This window comes from Schistocerca serialis, chromosome 2 (assembly GCF_023864345.2).
Source record: "Schistocerca serialis cubense isolate TAMUIC-IGC-003099 chromosome 2, iqSchSeri2.2, whole genome shotgun sequence".
NCBI lineage: Eukaryota > Metazoa > Arthropoda > Insecta > Orthoptera > Acrididae > Schistocerca > Schistocerca serialis.
The window spans coordinates 508,333,234-508,353,579 of record NC_064639.1 but is presented as its reverse complement, the minus strand read 5'-3'; the positions used below and the strand labels follow the sequence as shown (position 1 = coordinate 508,353,579).

General features: G+C 40.6%; 1 protein-coding gene across 1 annotated transcript in view; it reads right to left on the bottom strand.

Moving 5' to 3' along the window:
- LOC126456156 (putative inorganic phosphate cotransporter) overlaps nucleotides 1-20,346 on the bottom strand; it is a 243,969-nt gene that overhangs the window by 108,274 nt on the left and 115,349 nt on the right. The window contains exon 6 of the mRNA XM_050091910.1: nucleotides 14,688-14,843. Coding sequence (XP_049947867.1) covers nucleotides 14,688-14,843 — 156 coding nt within the window. The remainder of the gene's footprint in view (nucleotides 1-14,687; nucleotides 14,844-20,346) is intronic.

Genomic DNA, 20,346 nt, shown 5'->3' with positions numbered 1-20,346 from the left:
TTATTGCCCGCGAAAGGCAAGGGTCCCGGTTCGAGTCTCGGTCAGGCAAACAGTTTTAATCTGCCAGGAAGTTTCATATCAGCGCACACTCCGCTGCAGAGTGAAAATCTCATTCTGTAAGCGATTATTAGTTAGTTGTTAGAGAGTCGGACCTTGAGGCGGCCAAGTCTTGGACGTCATGTTGGAAAGACGCATATTGTAGTCAGCTTATAAAATGCGAACTTTAACAGTGACTGTGAGGAAGATGTTTTCAAGTATGTCTTGTATTGTGAAGTGATGTTAGTGTGTCACGTGATATTTCAATAAAAGCAATTAAAAGGAAGTGTAACTTAAATTCGGAGTGCTGATTATTTTTTTTACATCACTATTGTGCTAACTTTGAAAGGTTTAATCTCCAAGAATGGTTTGTGAAGCGCATCTACAAAACTTTTAAATGGCAGAATAAAACCTAGGCCTCTTTGCATCCGAGCTTGGAATCATCACTACCTAGATTTTCGACGATTGAGCCATGATTTTACGATGAGACCAGCGTGGGAAATACGAAAAGATGAGTGCCTAGTTTTTTTTCATTATTACATGAAATGATTTCATTAACTGTGCTCTAATAACACCTGGCACATAATAACTTAGTTGTTGCCAGAAAATGCAGTATTTAGCAGCGTGAGCAACACCACAATCGTTATTAAATTCTGACCTTTGTTGTGGTAGGGTTGTTAGAGGGTGGAATTTTTGATCTTTAACTCAAAGAAATGGTTTCCATAATCTTATTTATAACACAAAAAAATGCAAACATAAATGTAAACACCACTCATACATTAAGCCTTAGGCCTTTTTCGACAGGGTGATTGTTGGTTGCTGCCTACAAAGCAGTAAGAGGAGTGATTTGTGATTGCTGAATGTGTGACCAGTATGTCGCCAGTCCCTCCAGCCGTTATGGCCAGTAGATGAATGTTGATGATACTGCTGCTTTTTTTTTTTATCCAAGCAGCTCCTCATTTGGCCACGGCAGGCTGAGCGAGTCCTGTTCCAAACCTTTCTATTTCAGAAAAATCCGAGGAGATACCAAGAATCGAACCCGGGTCCTTTGGCACCAAGGCGGCGACTCTGTCATCAGACAGATATGCTTCGTATATACTAATGAAATACGTTTCAAGTATGATAGTAATCTAACTGTAAATATATTCTGAATGGATCACAATTCGTGGTCATTCCACTTACGGTCGCTCTGGATAATTACTCCTAGATATTTGATGGTAGATATGTTTCAAGCAATTTGTCATCAAGAGCGTAGCTATACAGTAGTGTCTTTGACATAAGAGTCTTAATCTATGAGAATACAAGCGCGATTGCTGGTATTAACCATGTATTAACTGTGACTGTGTTTACTAAAGTTTATCATGGCGGTAGTATTCTTTTTATTGAGGCTCGAGTCACTTGCGCCCCAGTAAACCACGCGACATCGGAAAAACCACCAAATTTTGAGACGATGGGAGAAGCTGACAGAACAAGAGTACATGCCGCTTACAACTCACTCGTTTACTTAAGGAAGAAACTAATCACCACACTAAACTTAATGCATTCATTTGACAAGGTCTCATAAGATATACTGGTAAGATACGCCACACGCTCAGCGGCTTGCTTCGAAGTATGGATTAAACACTTTGAGGATTGTATAAGCATTGTCTTCATTGCGTTGAATCGTATTATGTAGGACGTATTAAACAATAAAAGCATTTTCACAAATACGATACAGTTCGAAAGTCAAAGAGTAAATAGCTTCTTCGAAGAGTAATTATTGTTCCACATCTCGGGCTATGTTCTTCATATCAATAAATATCTTGTACTACACAGTTTTAAAAGTAGCCTAAGTGTTAATTTAAGGTACAAGCTAATTCCATTCCAAATTTCATACAAATCAGTCCAGCTGTTTCAGCGTGAAGGAGTAACAAACATGCTCACATACAACTTTCGCATTTATAATACGTATATGTTGGATTCGCGTTTATTCTTTGGAGACCAGTTGTATGCTGGGTGCTTCGCAATTCCTATTACAGGCTGCTAGGGCTTGTAGAGGGGACTTAGTACATGAAGTTCGGATAAGGGGTCCCGGGCAGGAAATAAAGCGGGAGATTTAAAAGCGAGTTCATCTTCAAACTTATTTTGCAAGCAAACGGTACATTTCCCGACTGCGTTCCCTGTCAAAACTTTATCTGCTAAGTCCCCTCTAAAACCCTTAGAAGCCTGTAATAGGAATAGTGGAACACCTTGTACATTTTAATTTTTCCAAAATTTTATATTATCTCACATATTATTTGTCAGAAAAGTGGGAAAGGTGAATGCTTCACAGCATTAGCAATAATTAATGCTGTATTATAAATTCGATTAATATGATTTTATTGTATGACCACTCCATATACTTACAGTCGTTATGAACGCAGGCACAGGAGCATATTTGGTATCAGTGACAATAATTATTGCTGTATCGATAGGAATACTGGATTAAGTTGATTATTAATTATTTAAAACTCAACTGTAGCCAATGTTATGAGCTCCAAACAATCTGATCGTTCATATGCGTTTGCTATAGCTCATGTCATTATCAAAACCTGATAGTAAAACTTCTGACGGCCGTTCTGCAATATCTTCAACAACATAACAATGAAATAAAATTATGGCTCGTGATAATCTTTTATACCCTCTCTACATACTCACTCCGCAAGCTACTGAACTGCATGTCAGTGCAGTCACAATAGATTTCTCTGGAGTGTTAAGACATATATGGTGACTAAGGCAGTAAACAATGGTAAGCAACAGCCGATGAAAAACACGACTATTGCTTGTAAAACATGCTTTATTCACATAAGCTGGTACGTCAACGACAAACCGTAAAATGACAGCTCTGATTTCAAATTCTCGCTTAAGATAAATTTTTGATGATTTGAATATGCAAACAATGGTAAGTACTAAAACATGGCTGACACTAGTAGTAACACGAGCGGTGCACGTGTCGAGAAAATGATTTTCAGAAACGATTTGTACAAATTCGAAGATGATATAACTACAGCCCAAATAAAGATCAGAATTCGTTCCTGAACCCAAATGCGCTTCCAAAGCTGTTGATAATCACGTAAATGTGAACAATTATTTACGCAAGTTAAGCAGGTGAACGATGTTAAGCTGTGCCCCTTACCATAGTTTGCGTCAATTAACGTGACACTGTAATGGCTTATTTATTAAGGGCCATCGTTATCATTGTTTATGTGCTGTAGTAAGACGACAGTAAATTTTTATATTGTGCTGAATCATAAAATAATGTTTGAAGTTTTAATACTTCATTGTTCTAAAAATCGATAATGCAAATTTTAGTATCATTAACTGAAACAATTTGTGACTTTGGAATTTGTACTTTGGAGAGGTTTCACAGTAATGTTTGATTAACTCGCCCAGCAAGTTTGCTTACAACGTCCGACATCTGTTATGGGGGCTGGCTGCCCAACTCCATGGCATGTGGACTTTTCAGCTTGGTTTCGCCATGCATTGAAAACACTCACAATACGGCTAGTTGAAAAAGGGAGGCAGGGAGAGAGAGGATTATATATACGTGCGTATTATGAACTCTCTCTCTCGAAAATTTCTCTCCTTCATATCTCCTCTGCTTTACCACAGATGACGGTCACTGGCTCTAAGGCTGCAGCACGCGAGCTGCCTATTTGATTCCACCGCCCTGAATGAAATGCATAACTTCTAATAAATGTTCACCAACCCGGACTTCTTGTCCCCTGCCCAGAAAACAGCATACAGGTCTGGGATCCATTATCTTGAGGCTGTAACAAATTCTTAGCGAGGAACTGGTATTATGTGAACAATTAAAATTCTAATTAGGTTGGATATATGGGACACCACTCTTTTTTTATTGGCAAAACACGAGAAACTGCACAATTACATTACACTTTAGAGTCACTAATAATTTCCGTTCTTCGAGAAAATAACGAACTACGCATTTCCGTAAATACTATCACACTGTTCTCAACTACATGTCCATATAACCATACATTGCTAATAAAGTCTTCACCTGATGCCGAGCGCAGCAGACAACTTGTGTGTCCTCCGAGACTGCCGAACCAGCTATCACAATTACAAACCATAGGTGGCTAGTAAAGCCTTAACTGATTTAACAGACCCTGACAGCGGCCGAGAACATGTCTGTTCTCCGACACTGCCGAAGCAGCTCTGTCTTAAAGCCGATCCACTTCATCCGCCATCCAAGTCAGGCGCGATCCGAAGATCACCGAAGTGCTTTGTCTGCCTTTTCGTTTAGCTACTGTTTATTAGTCTGCCGGTTATTAGTACTTGTGAAATAATGGAATGATAGCACACTACTGAGAGATGCTTTAATATGAAACGCAAGTAAATACGCTGTTTAGTTCTACTAATTTTAATAATAGAAGTTTATCATTTTCGCGCGCAACTACCAAACGCAGCAACCAATTGCGGAGAAGGACTACAATTTAAGCGGTCTTTCTCACAAAACCCGTACAGAAAAAAACCGTGTCATCGGTACCTCGCACCACATTACGTCATATTGCCACTGTTGCTTTCTGAACTGCTCCAACAAGAGCTTCTTGTATCTGAATATGATGGCTGCAAAGACAGAAATTTTACAACAACAGCCCTTCTCGAACACCCGAAAATTCGTGCAGTTTCCGAAATGCTTGTGCCGAGCCTCTGGATCATCACAATTGCTTCCAGTCACTGTTTTTTAACATTTTAGATGTGCATCACGGTTTCACTGTCGTTTACACCGATGGCTCCAAACAGGAGAATTTCCTTGGCTGTTCTGTGGTGTTCCCTGATCATGTTACCCGGATTCGCCTCCCTGCTGAATATACCGTTTTCGCAGCGGAGCTCCACGCGATCCTGAAGGCACTGGAGCTGATGCATCGTGTTCGGGGCGATCGATTTCTTCTCTGCTCCGATTCTCTTAGTGCCTTACAATCACTGCAGAACCTATACCCGACTGAAGAGATGGTCCAGCTGATATATGACCATCTGTACTTGCTCCAACGGCGGGGTAAAGAGGTATCCTTCTGCTGGGTGCCTGGTCATGTCGGCATATGGGGCAATGAACAGGCTGATCGGGCTGCCAAGGAGGCCTCCAGAGAGCAGGATGTGGTCCAGTGTCCCATCCACTTGCAGTCGGTCATTGCTGCACTCCACAGGAAGTGCATGGAGTTGTGGGAGGACGAATGGCTGGCGGTGACGGCCAATAAACTGCGGTCGGTAAAGTCAACCACTCGGCCGTGGCGCTCCTCCTGCCGGTTGCTCAGGCGGGAAGAGGTGGCCCTCACACGTCTTCGGATCGGGCACTGTCCTCTCACACATAGCTTTTTATTACGGCGGGAGGATCCTCCGTTTTGTGATGCTTGTGGTGTGCACATCTCTGTCCGGCACATTTTAAAAGACTGCATTTTATACCGTGATGCACGGGCAGAAGCACAAGTTGATGGGGATCTGCCTTCTGTTTTAGCTAAGGATGAGACGTGTGTGTCTAGGGTTTTTAAGTTTTGTGACGTGTCTGGACTCTGGCCTAAACTTTTAGGCTGGAGGTTTTAGTGTATTGCAGGGTGGCTGACTCCTCCCCTTTTTCCTTGTGGTCAGCCAGCCACTTCAATCTGCTACATTGTTTTAGCTCCCTCTATCATTTTCTTCCTGTGTTGTCCATGTTTTACTGTTGACACCCTGCTTCATCCCACGCTTCGGTGTGGATGAGCACATATTTTTCAACGATTGTTACCGTGTTTTATGTTCCGTTTTATATTCCTGTTCTGGGATTTTTCTTGACACCCGTCTCCCTAGGTTACTGAACGGGCGCTAAAGACCTTGCTGTCGTGCGCCCACAAAACCCCTCTACTACTACTACTCTCTGACAAACTCAGATACATCGCGAGGCTATACCATTTGTGATGTTACAAAATAGAAGTGAAGTGTAAAGAACTGAAGAACTGTTATAACTTACCGTGACGACGCACGAGCGACTCAAGAGGACAATGGCTATATAAAAGAGCGCTCAATGGACATGATACGGACATAAAAATCTACCGTCATTGTAGTATTAAGCTTAAGGTACGATGTATGTTTTAGTTATAATAAATATTTGTTCTGGGAATACTGAATCATTTAGCAGTGCTCATTTCTATTATCTCCTCAGTATTATTTTCATTTTAATTATGCATTTTGCTAATATTACAGACTCCAGGATCAGCAGTCCAATGTGCGTGTTACATTGATAAAAAGAAAACTGTTTTATCGTCTTCTTGCATCAGCTTTAATATTGAATTTCCCTTTTGTGTGATGTTACAGTTGTTTTTGCGCCCTTAAGAACTTTCTGGTCCCTTAGGAAATTTTTTTGTCATAACAATAACTTCACTACCGGGTATGATCGTATCTACGATCATGAAGTAATTAGAAAGACGATAACGCAACTTCTTAATCAATAGCACGCTAGTTGTGACTGCCTCAAGCCACGCGAAACCGCAAGTAAAAACTATTCACATCTCATAATGCAATATTTTATGACAATGGTCAATCCATGATTCTTACGCCAATTGTGATTGATAAAACAGTTAAATCTCAATTTCCAACTTTCCATTGAATAGCAACATCACTTCTATTTTGTAACATCACACTTGGCGCCCGAACAGGGACTTGACCAAAAATTAGTTCAAATTCTTGGAAAATTTTCTATGTGCTTGTGTTAATAAATGTTCTGTCGTTTCATGTACACATCGTCTCTCTGTGAGAATAACGGTCAATAATGCAGTTTAATTACCGCGAGAAAAGAAAAGAAAAGAGACGTGAATTTGCTGAGACAACATAGCGGTATTCAAGCCATCAAAAAGTAAGTCAGAATTTTGCATACGCAGTGTAGTGCTTCAGTAGCAACGTTGCTTTTCCAAGTCGATCCACATCCTTTCTATCTCCTTCCCGCTATAGAAAATCTGCTTTATTTTATCTTTCAAAGTAAAATTCTTCGTAGTCTGATAATAGAAATTATTTCTCCCCATTGTTAGTATACCTGTATTACATTTTCAACATGGAGGATAGTGTGTGCAATTTGCAGTGAAGAGCATCTTCATTCATTTGTCTGAAACGTTTAGGTTCCATCTTGTCTTCTCGCCAGACAGAATTTCATTTGTTGCTCACGCGAGAGTGGTGCTCTTAGCGGACTCACCACGTCACTGACAAACGACGAAAGCCTTGCGTAGCACCTGATTTACTGACGAAAATGGCAGATAGTAAACAGAGACAGGTGACAACAGGAGACGGGAGTGAAGACGTTAATAGTATTCCATACCCTTTACGATCGCGAACGGTAGGTTCCCGTGTGGAAACTGAACTAACCATGTCTGTAACAGGGGAAAGTGACCCTGAAGTCCAAACTCGTCCCGCTGCAGCTACAAATGACCTCGGTGCGTTAATGGAAATGCTGAAACAACAGTTTGACGCAGTAAATGAGAATATAAAAACACAAAATGAGACTATAAAAACACAAAATGAGACTATAAAAACACAAAATGAGACTGTTAACGCCCGACTAGATGCTATAAGCGAATCATTAAAAACAGAGCTAGGCACAATCAAAACAGATCTGCATAAAGAAATTACGGCTGAATTAAATACCCATTTGGGTGAGGTGCAAACTAAGATCAGTGATCAAATTCAGAAAATGAAGAAACAGGTGAAAAGTGAAATAGCTGAAGTATGTGGAACATTAAACACAAAAATTCAGGCAGCTACCAAAGAAATAAACTCAGTTAGAAATGCAGTATCTGACATTGAAGGTGTAGTAGAGGATCTGTCGAGGCAGATAGACTCAATCAATATCGAAGAACAGGTTAAGAGCACCGTGAAAGCACACGCGGAAGCATTGTCGGAACACTACAGTGAATGGATAAAGGGTAAAGATATTTTTATCGAAAAGAAGGTCAGGGAGGAGCTTAGGGAGACTGTCAAGGATGTAACTTATGAAATCTTAGCTGCTCCTGGTAAGTCTGGAGACACAGTGGTTTCTGAATTGGGACAGATTCGGAGGACACTTACACGGGATCTTCCCGAGTGGAAGCAGCAAGTAGTGGACGAAGTCAGAATGCTGAGAAACTGGGTAGAAAATCCGCACACACATACGCAAACTATAGGGAACAACTCTTTAGACGGTGACGAATGTCAGTCAACTCCTTATCGTTCACCGCCTGATTACATGCAAAACAACAGTCCTGTTGAGTCCCGAGTAGGGAAACTAAATGATCCGCCCACAATTGTGAGTTTAATGCAAGAGGAAAGTGTGATTAAGCATCGCACTTTTCCTGTTTTTCATCCGCAGAAGCGAGAAATACACCCCATCGTGTTCCTAAAGAATTTTTCCGGCATATTTCCCAGGAGCTGGACAGACAGACAGCGTATTCAGTTCGTCACTGGCTTTATTTCTGGTGATGCAGCATTATGGGGAACGGAAATGGTAGACACGTGTAGGAATTATGAAGAGTTTGAGAAAATGTTCTTGGCAAAATTTTGGAGTAATGGGGTACAGCAAAGATTAAGGAAGGAGGTGTATGGTGCGGAAATTTTCAATGAGAAGCATGGAAGTCTCCGGCGATACTTTGAGAAGTATCTAGCAAAAATTAAATTCTGGGATTCTCCGATTTCTTCCAAGGACGTAATTATGATTCTCAAAAGCAAACTCCCTGTGTCTATTAGAGAGAAACTAGTAAATGTGTCCGAAGAAGACACGGATGTATTCCTTTCTGTGCTGGATTCCTTAGATTTAATTAGCGAGGATGTGCGCTCCAAGGTTGGCAGCGGCAAATTCTTCCCTGGCAGCCAGCAGAATGCATCGCACGCGGACAACAATGCGCCCAAGGAGAGAGCGAGCCACTGCGACCGCTGTTACCAACCTGCCAGCGGTTATCAAAACGCAAACGGCAATAACTTTAAACGGAAGCAGAAAACCAATTACAGTAATCAGCAGAGATACCACCCAATTTACAACCACCAGGTACAACATCAGTACGGAAACCCACCCTTTAATTCTGCGCCTGAGCAGTATGGAAATTCTCCACAAACTAGTGGTAATTTTTCAAATGGGCCAGTGTACAATCAAAGTTATAGGTCGAAATATAGCAAGTGGCATGGGCAAGGCGGAGGCCACCCAGCACAACATAAGAACAACTATTCACAGGATAGAGGACCGCGGAACAATTTTCAAATGGCACCAAATGCGAACTTTCCTTCACAAGGAAATGGTTTTGCCGGCAACCAAAAGATCGGGCGACATCAGCCTTCTCAAGTATTCTATTCACAAGTGAATGCACCCAGTGGATTTGACCCCTTTACACCGGCATTTGTACCACATAACCAGCACCAATATGAAACGGAACAAACACTTAAGGCCATGAATGACAAACAGGTTAAACATCGTGCGGAAAATTAGAGGCAGCGCCTTTCAGCCTCCAAGAGGTCGCTGCGGATTTTGAGTGGGGGCACTAACGAATACACTGATTCTGAGTATGTTAATGCGATACGGTACGACCATGAGACCGACTTACGAGATGACCTTGCACGTGACAAAGAAGCTCAAGACATTAACAACATTTATGATGAACAGGTCCAGGCTGCGATTAAGATTTCTATTGCCAACATTCCTTTCACAGCCATTGTTGATACAGGAGCAAACATCAATGTCATGTCACCATGTCTCTTCAGACAGGTGTCTTCTGTTTCAAAAGTTTTATCATTGCCGATTCAGGGTTGCTCCATATCGGGAGCGACTGGTCCATTGAAACAAAGAGTTAGTTTACAGACACAGCCTCAACTGCAGATAGAATATGTTTTGGTTTCTTACCTCTTGCTTACTGGAAATTTCCTTGTGTGAACTGTTAATGATAAGTATTGTGTTGAACAGCGTACTGACTACATGGTAACGGCTACTACATGTAAACCTTAAGTATTAAATGCTATGTATGGAAAAATTGTTTATAGTGATGGACATTGAACTGATATTTCTTCAACAAGCTGAAGCAGGAAATTGAGGTTGCACCAAGAATTTCAATTTAATTTTAAGTTAGTATTAAGAAAAAAAAAAGTGCTTGCGAGGTGATTGCCCGGAGCTAAATAAAATATGTAAAGGTGAGAAATGGAGGAGGATGCGTAAATAAGCACTTCTCTCAAGGTACAAGAATATTTATAGATTTATTTTTAGTAATGTAAGTACTTGAAGTTCTGTAGTAAAAGCCCAAATTACCTGCTTAAAAAAAAGGGTACATGTTCAAACAGTCCAGACAGTGGACAGGAGTAGAAGAAATAGCTTAAAGTTCAGTTAAAGCGTGCTGTTAAATGTAAAAACAAGTGGTAACCCGCATGCGTTCACGCAAGGAGACAATAAGCTGTAGTAAACTAAGTTAGGTGAAATACAGTACAAATAGAGGCAAACCATGAAGCATCAATAATGTAGCGTAAGTACTCCACGAGGCCACTAATTGCTATGAAAGTAAACTATTTCCCTGTGATCTGAGCCCAATGTAAAGAGTATATGAGGAATGTTAGCTGACGAATTGATTTCAGTAGAATAAAAGTACTAAATAACCACACAGCAAGCCCCCTGTATCATAAATAAGTCCAAGTAAAGATCTTCAGAAGATCTGTAGTGTAATCTAGCGACCATTCAATACCCTAATTGAAGGCTAATCTAAAGAACAAGCAATGCAGTGATATTTAAACTTAATATTGACTATAACCTGAGTAAGATGTAGAAGTAGCAAAGCATGCTGTAAGGAAGGAGGTTGAAGTTTATATATGTGCCTATGTTTATTAAGATAATTTTATTTACATGCAGATTTTATTGCAAAAATGTCTCCTAAGACACTCCTCTTATGAAATCCATTTTCCTTGTGCCCGTTCCTTTTGATCCTGGTTCATTAACCCAGACCAAGGGTCGACTTGTAAAAGGCACGTGTGCTTCGAGGCAAAGCAGTGCTTATGAGAAATGAGACACGTTGCGTGATGAACTTCGCTAGCTTTGGTAATGTTTGTTATGGACCGGTTGCGTAAACCCAGTAAACTGTCGGTAATTCCATTCATGCAAAAAAAAAATAGTAGACACGCGTTACCCTATTTTTTTTAACAGAGAACGATTGCTGAGTACATGAAGCGAAGAGGGAGAACTACTGTTATCCAGTCTGCCCTCAAATATAAAAAAAATTTGGCAAGCACAAAGGAAAGCACAAAGAAAAAAAAAAAAGATTCGGCGTTAAATGCGTATTCGTTAAGTAGTAGATATGCTGCGTGGCAGTAGAAAATGATCTTGGGTGCACTAAAGAATAAATGCAACGAGTGTTGCGAAACCTGTAGTTTTCATAACGAGGAGATGAGCCCTCAAAAGAAAATTTGATAGAGTATTTTTAGGTTCACTAGTGAAAGTAAACCTTGAAATATAGAGAGTCCATTCATAAAGCAGTTGTTCACTGGACTTAACAAAAGGAGTGACCATAAATTGTAAATATTAGCTCGTAAGTGATCTTTTGTAAATAGTAGAATATGAGTCTTTCTGTACCAATGGAGGAAACCTGCAAAATTGATTGTTTTGTAAATGAACTCCATCGGCGAAGGAACTAAGCACGAATGCTGTGTGAAGATGCACACTAAAGTGCGACGTGCATAATAAAAATAACTGTTCACTGTATACTAGTGGTAGTGTTGTACTGCAAGTGTAAGAAAAAGAAGTCAAGGCTACGACAACAGGTGCAACGCAAAGTTCAGTGTTGTTCTAAGTGCAGCGACAGCTAAAACATTCGTCGTCACTTACCTGTGAGCCTCATGGGAGGCAGTTGACAGAGAAGTATGGAGGCAGCTTCAGTGTCTGGCTCCTACGATGGAAAACGCGCGCGAGGTGTTTGTATCGATGCACTCGTGTGATACGAAGTTCACAAAAAAAAAAAAAAGGGAGCAATCGACGACCAGCACCTCTGTTACAGCCGGAGCGCGAACGGATACTAAGTATTGGAGCTCACGCAACACTGTGCAGCCGCTGTGAGTGGCTGACGTGTGGGTGACGAAACAATCCAAACTTTAAACTGCTAACCGCCATGACTTCAATCGTACATACTGGAGGAAAGACATTTGTACACTTGTGTGACTACATTTTCATATGTAAATTAAGCAATTTTCTTGAGTTGAAGTTAAGATGAGTGAGAAGTAGATTGTTAGATTACTCAGGCCTTAAAGCCATTAATACCGGCACTCCTGAACACTGCTAAAATGAATTATAATCCTGTCTCTTGATGGACAAAGAAAATGAATGTGCACTATAGGAAGACCCTAAACTCCAGACCAGTCCCGATCCTTAACAAATGTATCCAGTAGCTTGTAAGTCATACTAATAATTTTCCACTTCTTCTGTTTCATATTGTAAATAAAAACCCGGGAAGCCACTTGAATTCCTAGCACCACAGTGGAAAGGACAGATGTACTGCATGATGAACGCCGTAGACAGCTAACACAGAAAGCATCACGAAGTGTAGTGCTACGTTATTCAACTGTAATTGAACCACAAGGAGTCAACAGATGCTCGAACATTGTCCACTCTAGTTTAGTGAAAATAAGCACTCACTGTACTCATGTATTAGTTGTTAAGCTCAAGAGAAAGTAATTTCTGAATTCTATCCCCTGAAGAGCGAAATGAACGTTCACTTATTGTTATAAGCAAATATGGACCAAACTTAAATATGCACTTAAGTGTTAATCTTGGTATTATGGAATGAAGTGACTGATGAACAAAGAATGAAAAACTTTATTTTGAAAAATGATAAATATCTGATATATGTTTATAAATGTGATTTCAATTTATGTACTTTGTACGCCAGTAACGTTATGTAAATGTCACACCAAAAATCACGAATATCTCATGAGGACATGAGGATCGAGGTAATCCTTCGGCATTCCCTCTCTCCTCATGGGAGGCAATGAGATATTCGCTATTTTTGACTTCATTAAAACAGCAAATACGAGTAGTTAATACTTTCAGCCAGAAGGCAAATACTTGTTTGTAAATAATGATTAATGTATAATGAGGCGTCGCATAGCGACGGTGGAATTTTCTAGTGATGTAATTTGTCGTCTTTGGGCGGCAATAAAAACAGAAAAATACGGATAGTTATACGATCCTTCACTATTTTGTTCGCTGGAGAACAAATGAAGCCTTGAGCGCTAAAAAAACTTGTACTGTTTTTCTGAAGTAAGACGGACGCAGATTTGTGGCAGTCTGATCTAATTTTTACTAAATGTATAAAAACGTGTATGTCTGAGTTGAGTGAAGTGTAAAGAACTGAAGAACTGTTATAACTTACCGTGACGACGCACGAGCGACTCAAGAGGACAATGGCTATATAAAAGAGCGCTCAATGGACATGATACGGACATAAAAATCTACCGTCATTGTAGTATTAAGCTTAAGGTACGATATATGTTTTAGTTATAATAAATATTTGTTCTGGGAATACTGAATCATTTAGCAGTGCTCATTTCTATTATCTCCTCAGTATTATTTTCATTTTAATTATGCATTTTGCTAATATTACAGACTCCAGGATCAGCAGTCCAATGTGCGTGTTACATTGATAAAAAGAAAACTGTTTTATCGTCTTCTTGCATCAGCTTTAATATTGAATTTCCCTTTTGTGTGATGTTACAGTTGTTTTTGCGCCCTTAAGAACTTTCTGGTCCCTTAGGAAATTTTTTGTCATAACAATAACTTCACTACCGGGTATGATCGTATCTACGATCATGAAGTAATTAGAAAGACGATAACGCAACTTCTTAATCAATAGCACGCTAGTTGTGACTGCCTCAAGCCACGCGAAACCGCAAGTAAAAACTATTCACATCTCATAATGCAATATTTTATGACAATGGTCAATCCATGATTCTTACGCCAATTGTGATTGATAAAACAGTTAGTTAAATCTCAATTTCCAACTTTCCATTGAATAGCAACATCACTTCTATTTTGTAACATCACACATTCTACACACGAACAGCACGCTCACTGATAACTGCATGCACCGTGCATGTGTCTGACTAGCAGTCATTCCTCGCCAGGTGAGGCTGCTATCGTCTGGACGAGATTATATCGATAGTAGCTCGGTGGCCGTAATGTTCTGGCTGATCAGTTTATGTGCATGGGCGGAGTTCCCTTCCGCCTCTGAATTACGTTAAGTCTCACAAGGGGTGATGAGTAAAATGCGCATACGGTACAGACGATTCAGAACGAGCTCCTCATTGTTGTTTGTGGCCATCGTCTCTCGCGCAGGAGAAGCTCGAAGTGCTGGAACGTCATTTGAGATTACACAGTCCCAGTATTCGCTGCCTACTCTATGACAGCGAAATGCGCTAGTCATGTTGAAAGACATTTTGTTTTGTCTCCGCTTATGCTAACTTTCTCTTGCTTACTCCAATATTAAATTTCATCGGACCAAGGAAAAAAAATCGAAGAAAAATGATAGCTGGTTCCCGATTTGTTTTGATATGGCATTTGTATAACAAAGCCGAGGTCCTGGACTCAAAATCGTCTCCAAAACCCTTCACTGTCTTGTAAAGCGGCGTGCCCCACTGCGTTTAACAAAGTGAAAGTAACTTACCGCAACGATGCCCTGAAAGACCCTGACTGCGATGAGGGCTCGATAGTCGACGCTGGCAGCCAATGGGATGAGAACGGCGAGCAGGCAAGCTGCCAGGTTACTCAGACCGAACACCAGCTTCGGGCTGAAACGCCTCGCCAGTATGCCGCCTGGGATCTGCAATAATGTCATATCTCACTAGCTAAGTAACTAATTCTTTCGTTTGTACACAAAACTAAATATATTTCATACTGACATACGCTACTATGGCTGTTCATGTAAAATTTTGTGGGTCTGTGAGCGTGTTGTCTTCTCTCAACACTGGTCAATGTTTCGACCACGTTGATGGTTCAAATGGCTCTGAGCACTATGGGACTTAAAATCTCAGGTCCCCTACAGCTTAGAACTACTTAAACCTAACTAATCTAAGGACATCACACACATCCATGCCCGAGGCAGGATACGATCCTGCGACCGTAGCGATCGCGCGGTTCCAGACTGAAGCGCTTAGAACCGCTCGGCCACAGCGGCCGGCCGCCCACGTTGAGAATGACATTCATCGGCATGGTGTTTCACTACTGTAACAGTGCCATCTGAGTTCTTATATAAGGACGTTTCATTCTGTCCCAATTACCACTTGACAATTACTTGTGGCAGTTATGAAATGTTAATTATCATCTAGAAAAGTTGAAGGTATATCATTAATTGTTGTTTCTTGCGTGGAGAGGGACGGAACGCCAACTGCAGGCCTTAGCCCACTTCTGGAATCTGGCGGTATGGCCCGTTCACTTCAAAATTCTTACGCCTTACAAGCAATCACTGCGGTTTTCATGAGAGCGTATTTAGCATTATCCAGCGGTAACCGTAAATACTGTGACATTTTCAGCATTTGTAGTCCTGTCGCCCTCAGTTGCGTAAAATATCGTGGTTTGCTGATAATTGGAGGGTTCAGAAGCCAATCAGTGTAAGTCACTCCACAATGAAACTGAAGATAATTAGATGTTTTCAAAAAGTAACACAGAGAAATACAGGTGATTTATACAATGAAAAGACTTTTTTTGTTATTGAAAGCCAATACAAGAACTCACCTATTGTGAGAATACAGAAGAAAGTAACTTACGTAATTTACTATAAAAGTACAATTTGCCAAAAAACTGTAACTTATGGTCACTGCCCACTGCACTTTTTGATGAATTTAATCTATATATTCATAATTATCGCTGCCATACTCAGTAGGATTTTTGATTTCTTTTGTCTTTGAGGATGATACACGTGTGCTTCGGTTTATTGAAGGTAACCATCGATAAAATGAGTGGTAATGTCGAGGAATATATTTCAAAAGTTCCAACATATGCTTTTTTCAGCTTTTTAACAAGTCGACGATCTGTATACAGGGGATCTTGAACAATATTGATCAAATGAGGACGCCTTCCTTTTGAATTTTATGAAATGTTGATCTCATGAAATATAATATCTTCCAGCACTGTTTCTTTGTAGGAAACAGAATTTTTTTGGTCTCTGCAGTATCTTGGCCATTTCATTTTCAATCAGTTTACTTTACCCCTCCAGTATTTGTTTTTCTATTGGAAACTGAATCTCCCAAGTTTTTGGTTGAAAGAAACTCTTCATCTCTGTTAGCAGAAATGGATTTTTGCGTTTAGCAATTGTTACCAAAACAGGCCAATCTCTTGGACCAAAAATAAATTCCTTCTTTTTTTTCTTTGGATTCGATAACGTCAAAATCTGCATCATTTGGGAGGTAAATGTGTCCTGATACCATAAATCTGTGGTCAATGTGATCAGCTGCCATCCCTGGATCTTGTGAAAGTTTATGCAACTATAAGCTTAGTTTGATATTCCTGTTTTGACCTGTGCAAGAATCTGAATACAGGATAATACGACGATGAGATGAGGCATGTTGTTTAAGATGTTTAACATGACACGCTCCAATTTCGTGTGACCCTCGAGATCCTTCTGTCTCATTCCACATGTACATGTAACCTTTAGAAAAATGGTTCAAATGGCTCTGAGCACTGTGGGACTTAACATCTGAGGTCATCAGTCCCCTAGAACTTAGAACTACTTAAACCTAACTGACCTAAGGACATCACACACATCCATGCCCAAGGAAGGATTCGACCGTAGTGGTCGCGCGGTGCCAGACTGAAGCCCCTAGAACCGCTCGGCCACACTGGCCGGCTAACCTTTAGAGCCATTAAAACTGTGCACGCATAGGTTATATACATACATATTTAGTTTGTAATAGGCAAAAGATGTGGGAAGTTTTGTGGAAGGTAAAGCTTTTTCTAGATCAAAGGTAAAAACGTAAACATCCTCTCCTGCAAGCAACTTGTCTGAATTCAAAGAATCTTTTGCTTGTTGTGCTCGCCGAAGATGAAGTTCTTTTGTAATCTTTGCCTCGTATTTTTCTGCATCATCATTCTCAAAAGTAAGAATGTTCTGCAGCGAATCGCATAGCTAGCATGTATCTTTGGACGGGGGTTTAAAAAGTAAATTGAAACTAGTAGAAAACATGTGATAATGCATCTTTTCTTTGACAGGTTCGGTACCATCCTGCGCACATTTCTCGATGTAAAGGTTGTACATCTTTCTGATATTCAGATCAGACTGCAAATATCTCCGATTTGGCGCATCATAGAGGGTATAATTACTTTTATAAGAGGGCAACGATTCGATCAACTTTTGTCACATCGATTTTATTTGTTGGTGGCCTGTGGCCTCTTTTATCAATACATGCGGATTGTTCTGTACTACCCGATATTTTATAAAGACGAGCATCACTAACTTTAAATGTGTCCATAAAAAACTTTTTAAACAATTTAAAAAAGAATTCGTATAACGATTACCGTTCTGTGGGATTTACTAAATCGAAACACTTTCGTTAACATTCACAGTTCACATTTTTAAAGGATTTTGCAGGCATATTTCTCCAATTTCTATTCACATAAGCTTTCCCAGAACATCTTTTGGCAGAACTGACTATCCTTTTCCATGAATATTGCTTCCTTTCTTTTTTCTTCCTTTCGCGTATCATCATATTTTCGTTTTCATTGCTTTTATCATAGTTGCCTAAATGGCGATCATCTTCTTCAGTGAATCTACAAATAAATAAAATATTCAGGAAGTCATTCAATCCAAAACACGTGTTCAGCAATGCTCGTAATGTAATGTTCACGTTGGAACGTTTCAACATCAATGACGAAATAAACAGTACACTAGTTTTGGGAAAGAACCCTTTCCTGAGTGGTCACATGAAATTACGACACATTTTAGAGGTTAGAAAGTACATACCTGAATCGGACGAATTATTATCATTGTCTGGTACATATTCAGAACCGCTATCTAAAAAAGGAGTATTTTCAGCGAGTGGAGAGGGCATCCTGATCGAAAAATCACGTATTGTCTAACAACAGCAGATTACTATGTCTAGCAGTACGCCAAGACAAACAAACCGGTGTTGCAAACTGACTTACACTAAATGACTTCGGAATATTTCGGCTCAATTACACCGTGGTCAGTACATTTGCTGCCATCTAGCGTAAGAAACGTCAAATTGTGACTTACTCGTCACGGCAACTGAAAGATTGGATACTCAGGAATCTGTTACGACATATAAGTCACTTTCAGAAAAACGATGACTTAACATTGATTGGCTTCTGAGCCCTCCAATTATTACTTTGAGACCATCCAATCACAACTGAATAAAACATCATTTGTGCCGTACGCGTTGCGCCTTTATTCTTTGCAAGGCATCTACACTGGCCTGGAATGTGTACATATTTTAGTTTATACTATTTAGTTTGCATTTAGGATGTTTTATATACAGGTTATGAACAGTTCTAACGCTTTTTGCTTTTATACACTGAAGAGCCAAAGGAACTGGTACACCTGCCTAGTATCGTGTAGGGCCCCTGCGAGCACACAGAAGTGCCGCAACACGACGTGGCATGGTCTCGACTAATGTCTGAAGTAGCGTTGGAGGGAACTGACACCATGAATCTTGCAGGGCTGTCCATAAATCCATAAGAGTACGAGAGGGTGCAGACCTCTTCTGAGCAGCACGTTGTAAGGCATCCCAGAAATGCTCAATAATGCTCATGTCTGGGGAGTTTGGTGACCAGCGGAAGTGTTTAAACTCGGAAGAGTGTTCCTGGAGCCACTCTGTAGAAATTAGCAATTTCAGACGTGAAGGGTGTCGCATTGTACTGCTGGAATTGCCGAAGTCCGTCGGAATGCACTATGCACATGAATGGGTGCAGGTGATCAGACAAGATGCTAACGTACGTGTCTCCTGTAAGAGTCGTATATAGACGTATCAGGGGCCCCACATCACTCCGACTGCACACGCCCCACACCATTACAGAGCCTCCACCATGCAGGGTCCATGGATTCATGAGGTTGTCTCCGTACCCGTACAAGTACATCCGCTCGATACAATTTCAAACGATACTCGTCCGACCAGGCAACATGTTACCAGTCATCAACAGTCCACTGTCGGTGTCGACGGGCCCAGGCGTGGTGTAAAGCTTTGGGTCGTGCGGTCATCAAGGGTACACGAGTGGAACTACGGCTACGAAAGCCCATGTCGATCATTTTTCGTTGAATGGTTCGCACGCTGACACTTGTTTATGGCCCAGCATTGAAATCTGCTGCAGCTTGAGGAAGGATGCACATCCGTCACGATCAATGATTCTCTTCAGTCGTCGTTGATCCCGTTCTTGCAGGATCTTTTTCCGACCGAAGCGGTGTCGGAGATTTGAAGTTTTACCAGATTCTTGATATTCACGGTACACTCGTGAAATGCGCGCTTGGGAAAATCACCACTTCATCGCTACCTCGGAGATACTATGTCCCATCGTTCGTGTGCCGTCTATAATACCACGTTCAAACTCACTTAAATCTTTAAAACCTGCATTGTAGCAGCAGTAACCGATCTAACAACTGCACAAGACACTTGTCTTTTATAGGCGTTGCCGACCGCAGCGCCGTCTTCTGCCTGTTTACATATATCTCTATTGTTATACGCATACCTATACCAGTTTCTTTGGCGCTGCAGTGTGCGATGTAGTAATGATTTAAAATTGTACTTGCAGGTTTCGTGTATGTTAATCCACATGTTGTATTCTTTTTCCTTTGTTACAGCTGTTCTTCTTCTGATTTCTTTTTCACTCTTCACAACACCAGGAACTGAATACTCCGATGTCATGTTTTGAGTGGTGTTGCGAACTATCGAATGTAATTGCAGGTATTGAATGTGTCTTCTGGGTATCGGTGATCTATTTGTGTGTGTGTGTGTGTGTGTGTGTGTGTGTGTGTGTGTGTGTTTGTGTGTGTGTGTGTGTGTGTGTGTGTGTGTGTTCCACTAACCGTGAAAAACAGTTCCAGGAGTCCCGCAGCGTTCTTTATTAGGCGTAAAAGTAGCTTTCTCCAAAAACAACTAACTACAACAGAAATTAGTCCACACCTTAAACAATAAAAAACAGAAATTCTCAGACTCAGGGACATACAAAATCACGTGTAAAACTTGATGAAGCTACTACGTAGGACAAACTGACACGAACTTTCAAATTACACTGAATACATCAACAGCTGTTACACACACAAATTCAGCAACAAAAACACACATAAATAAAACACTGGGCACTCATTCGAAAACAGA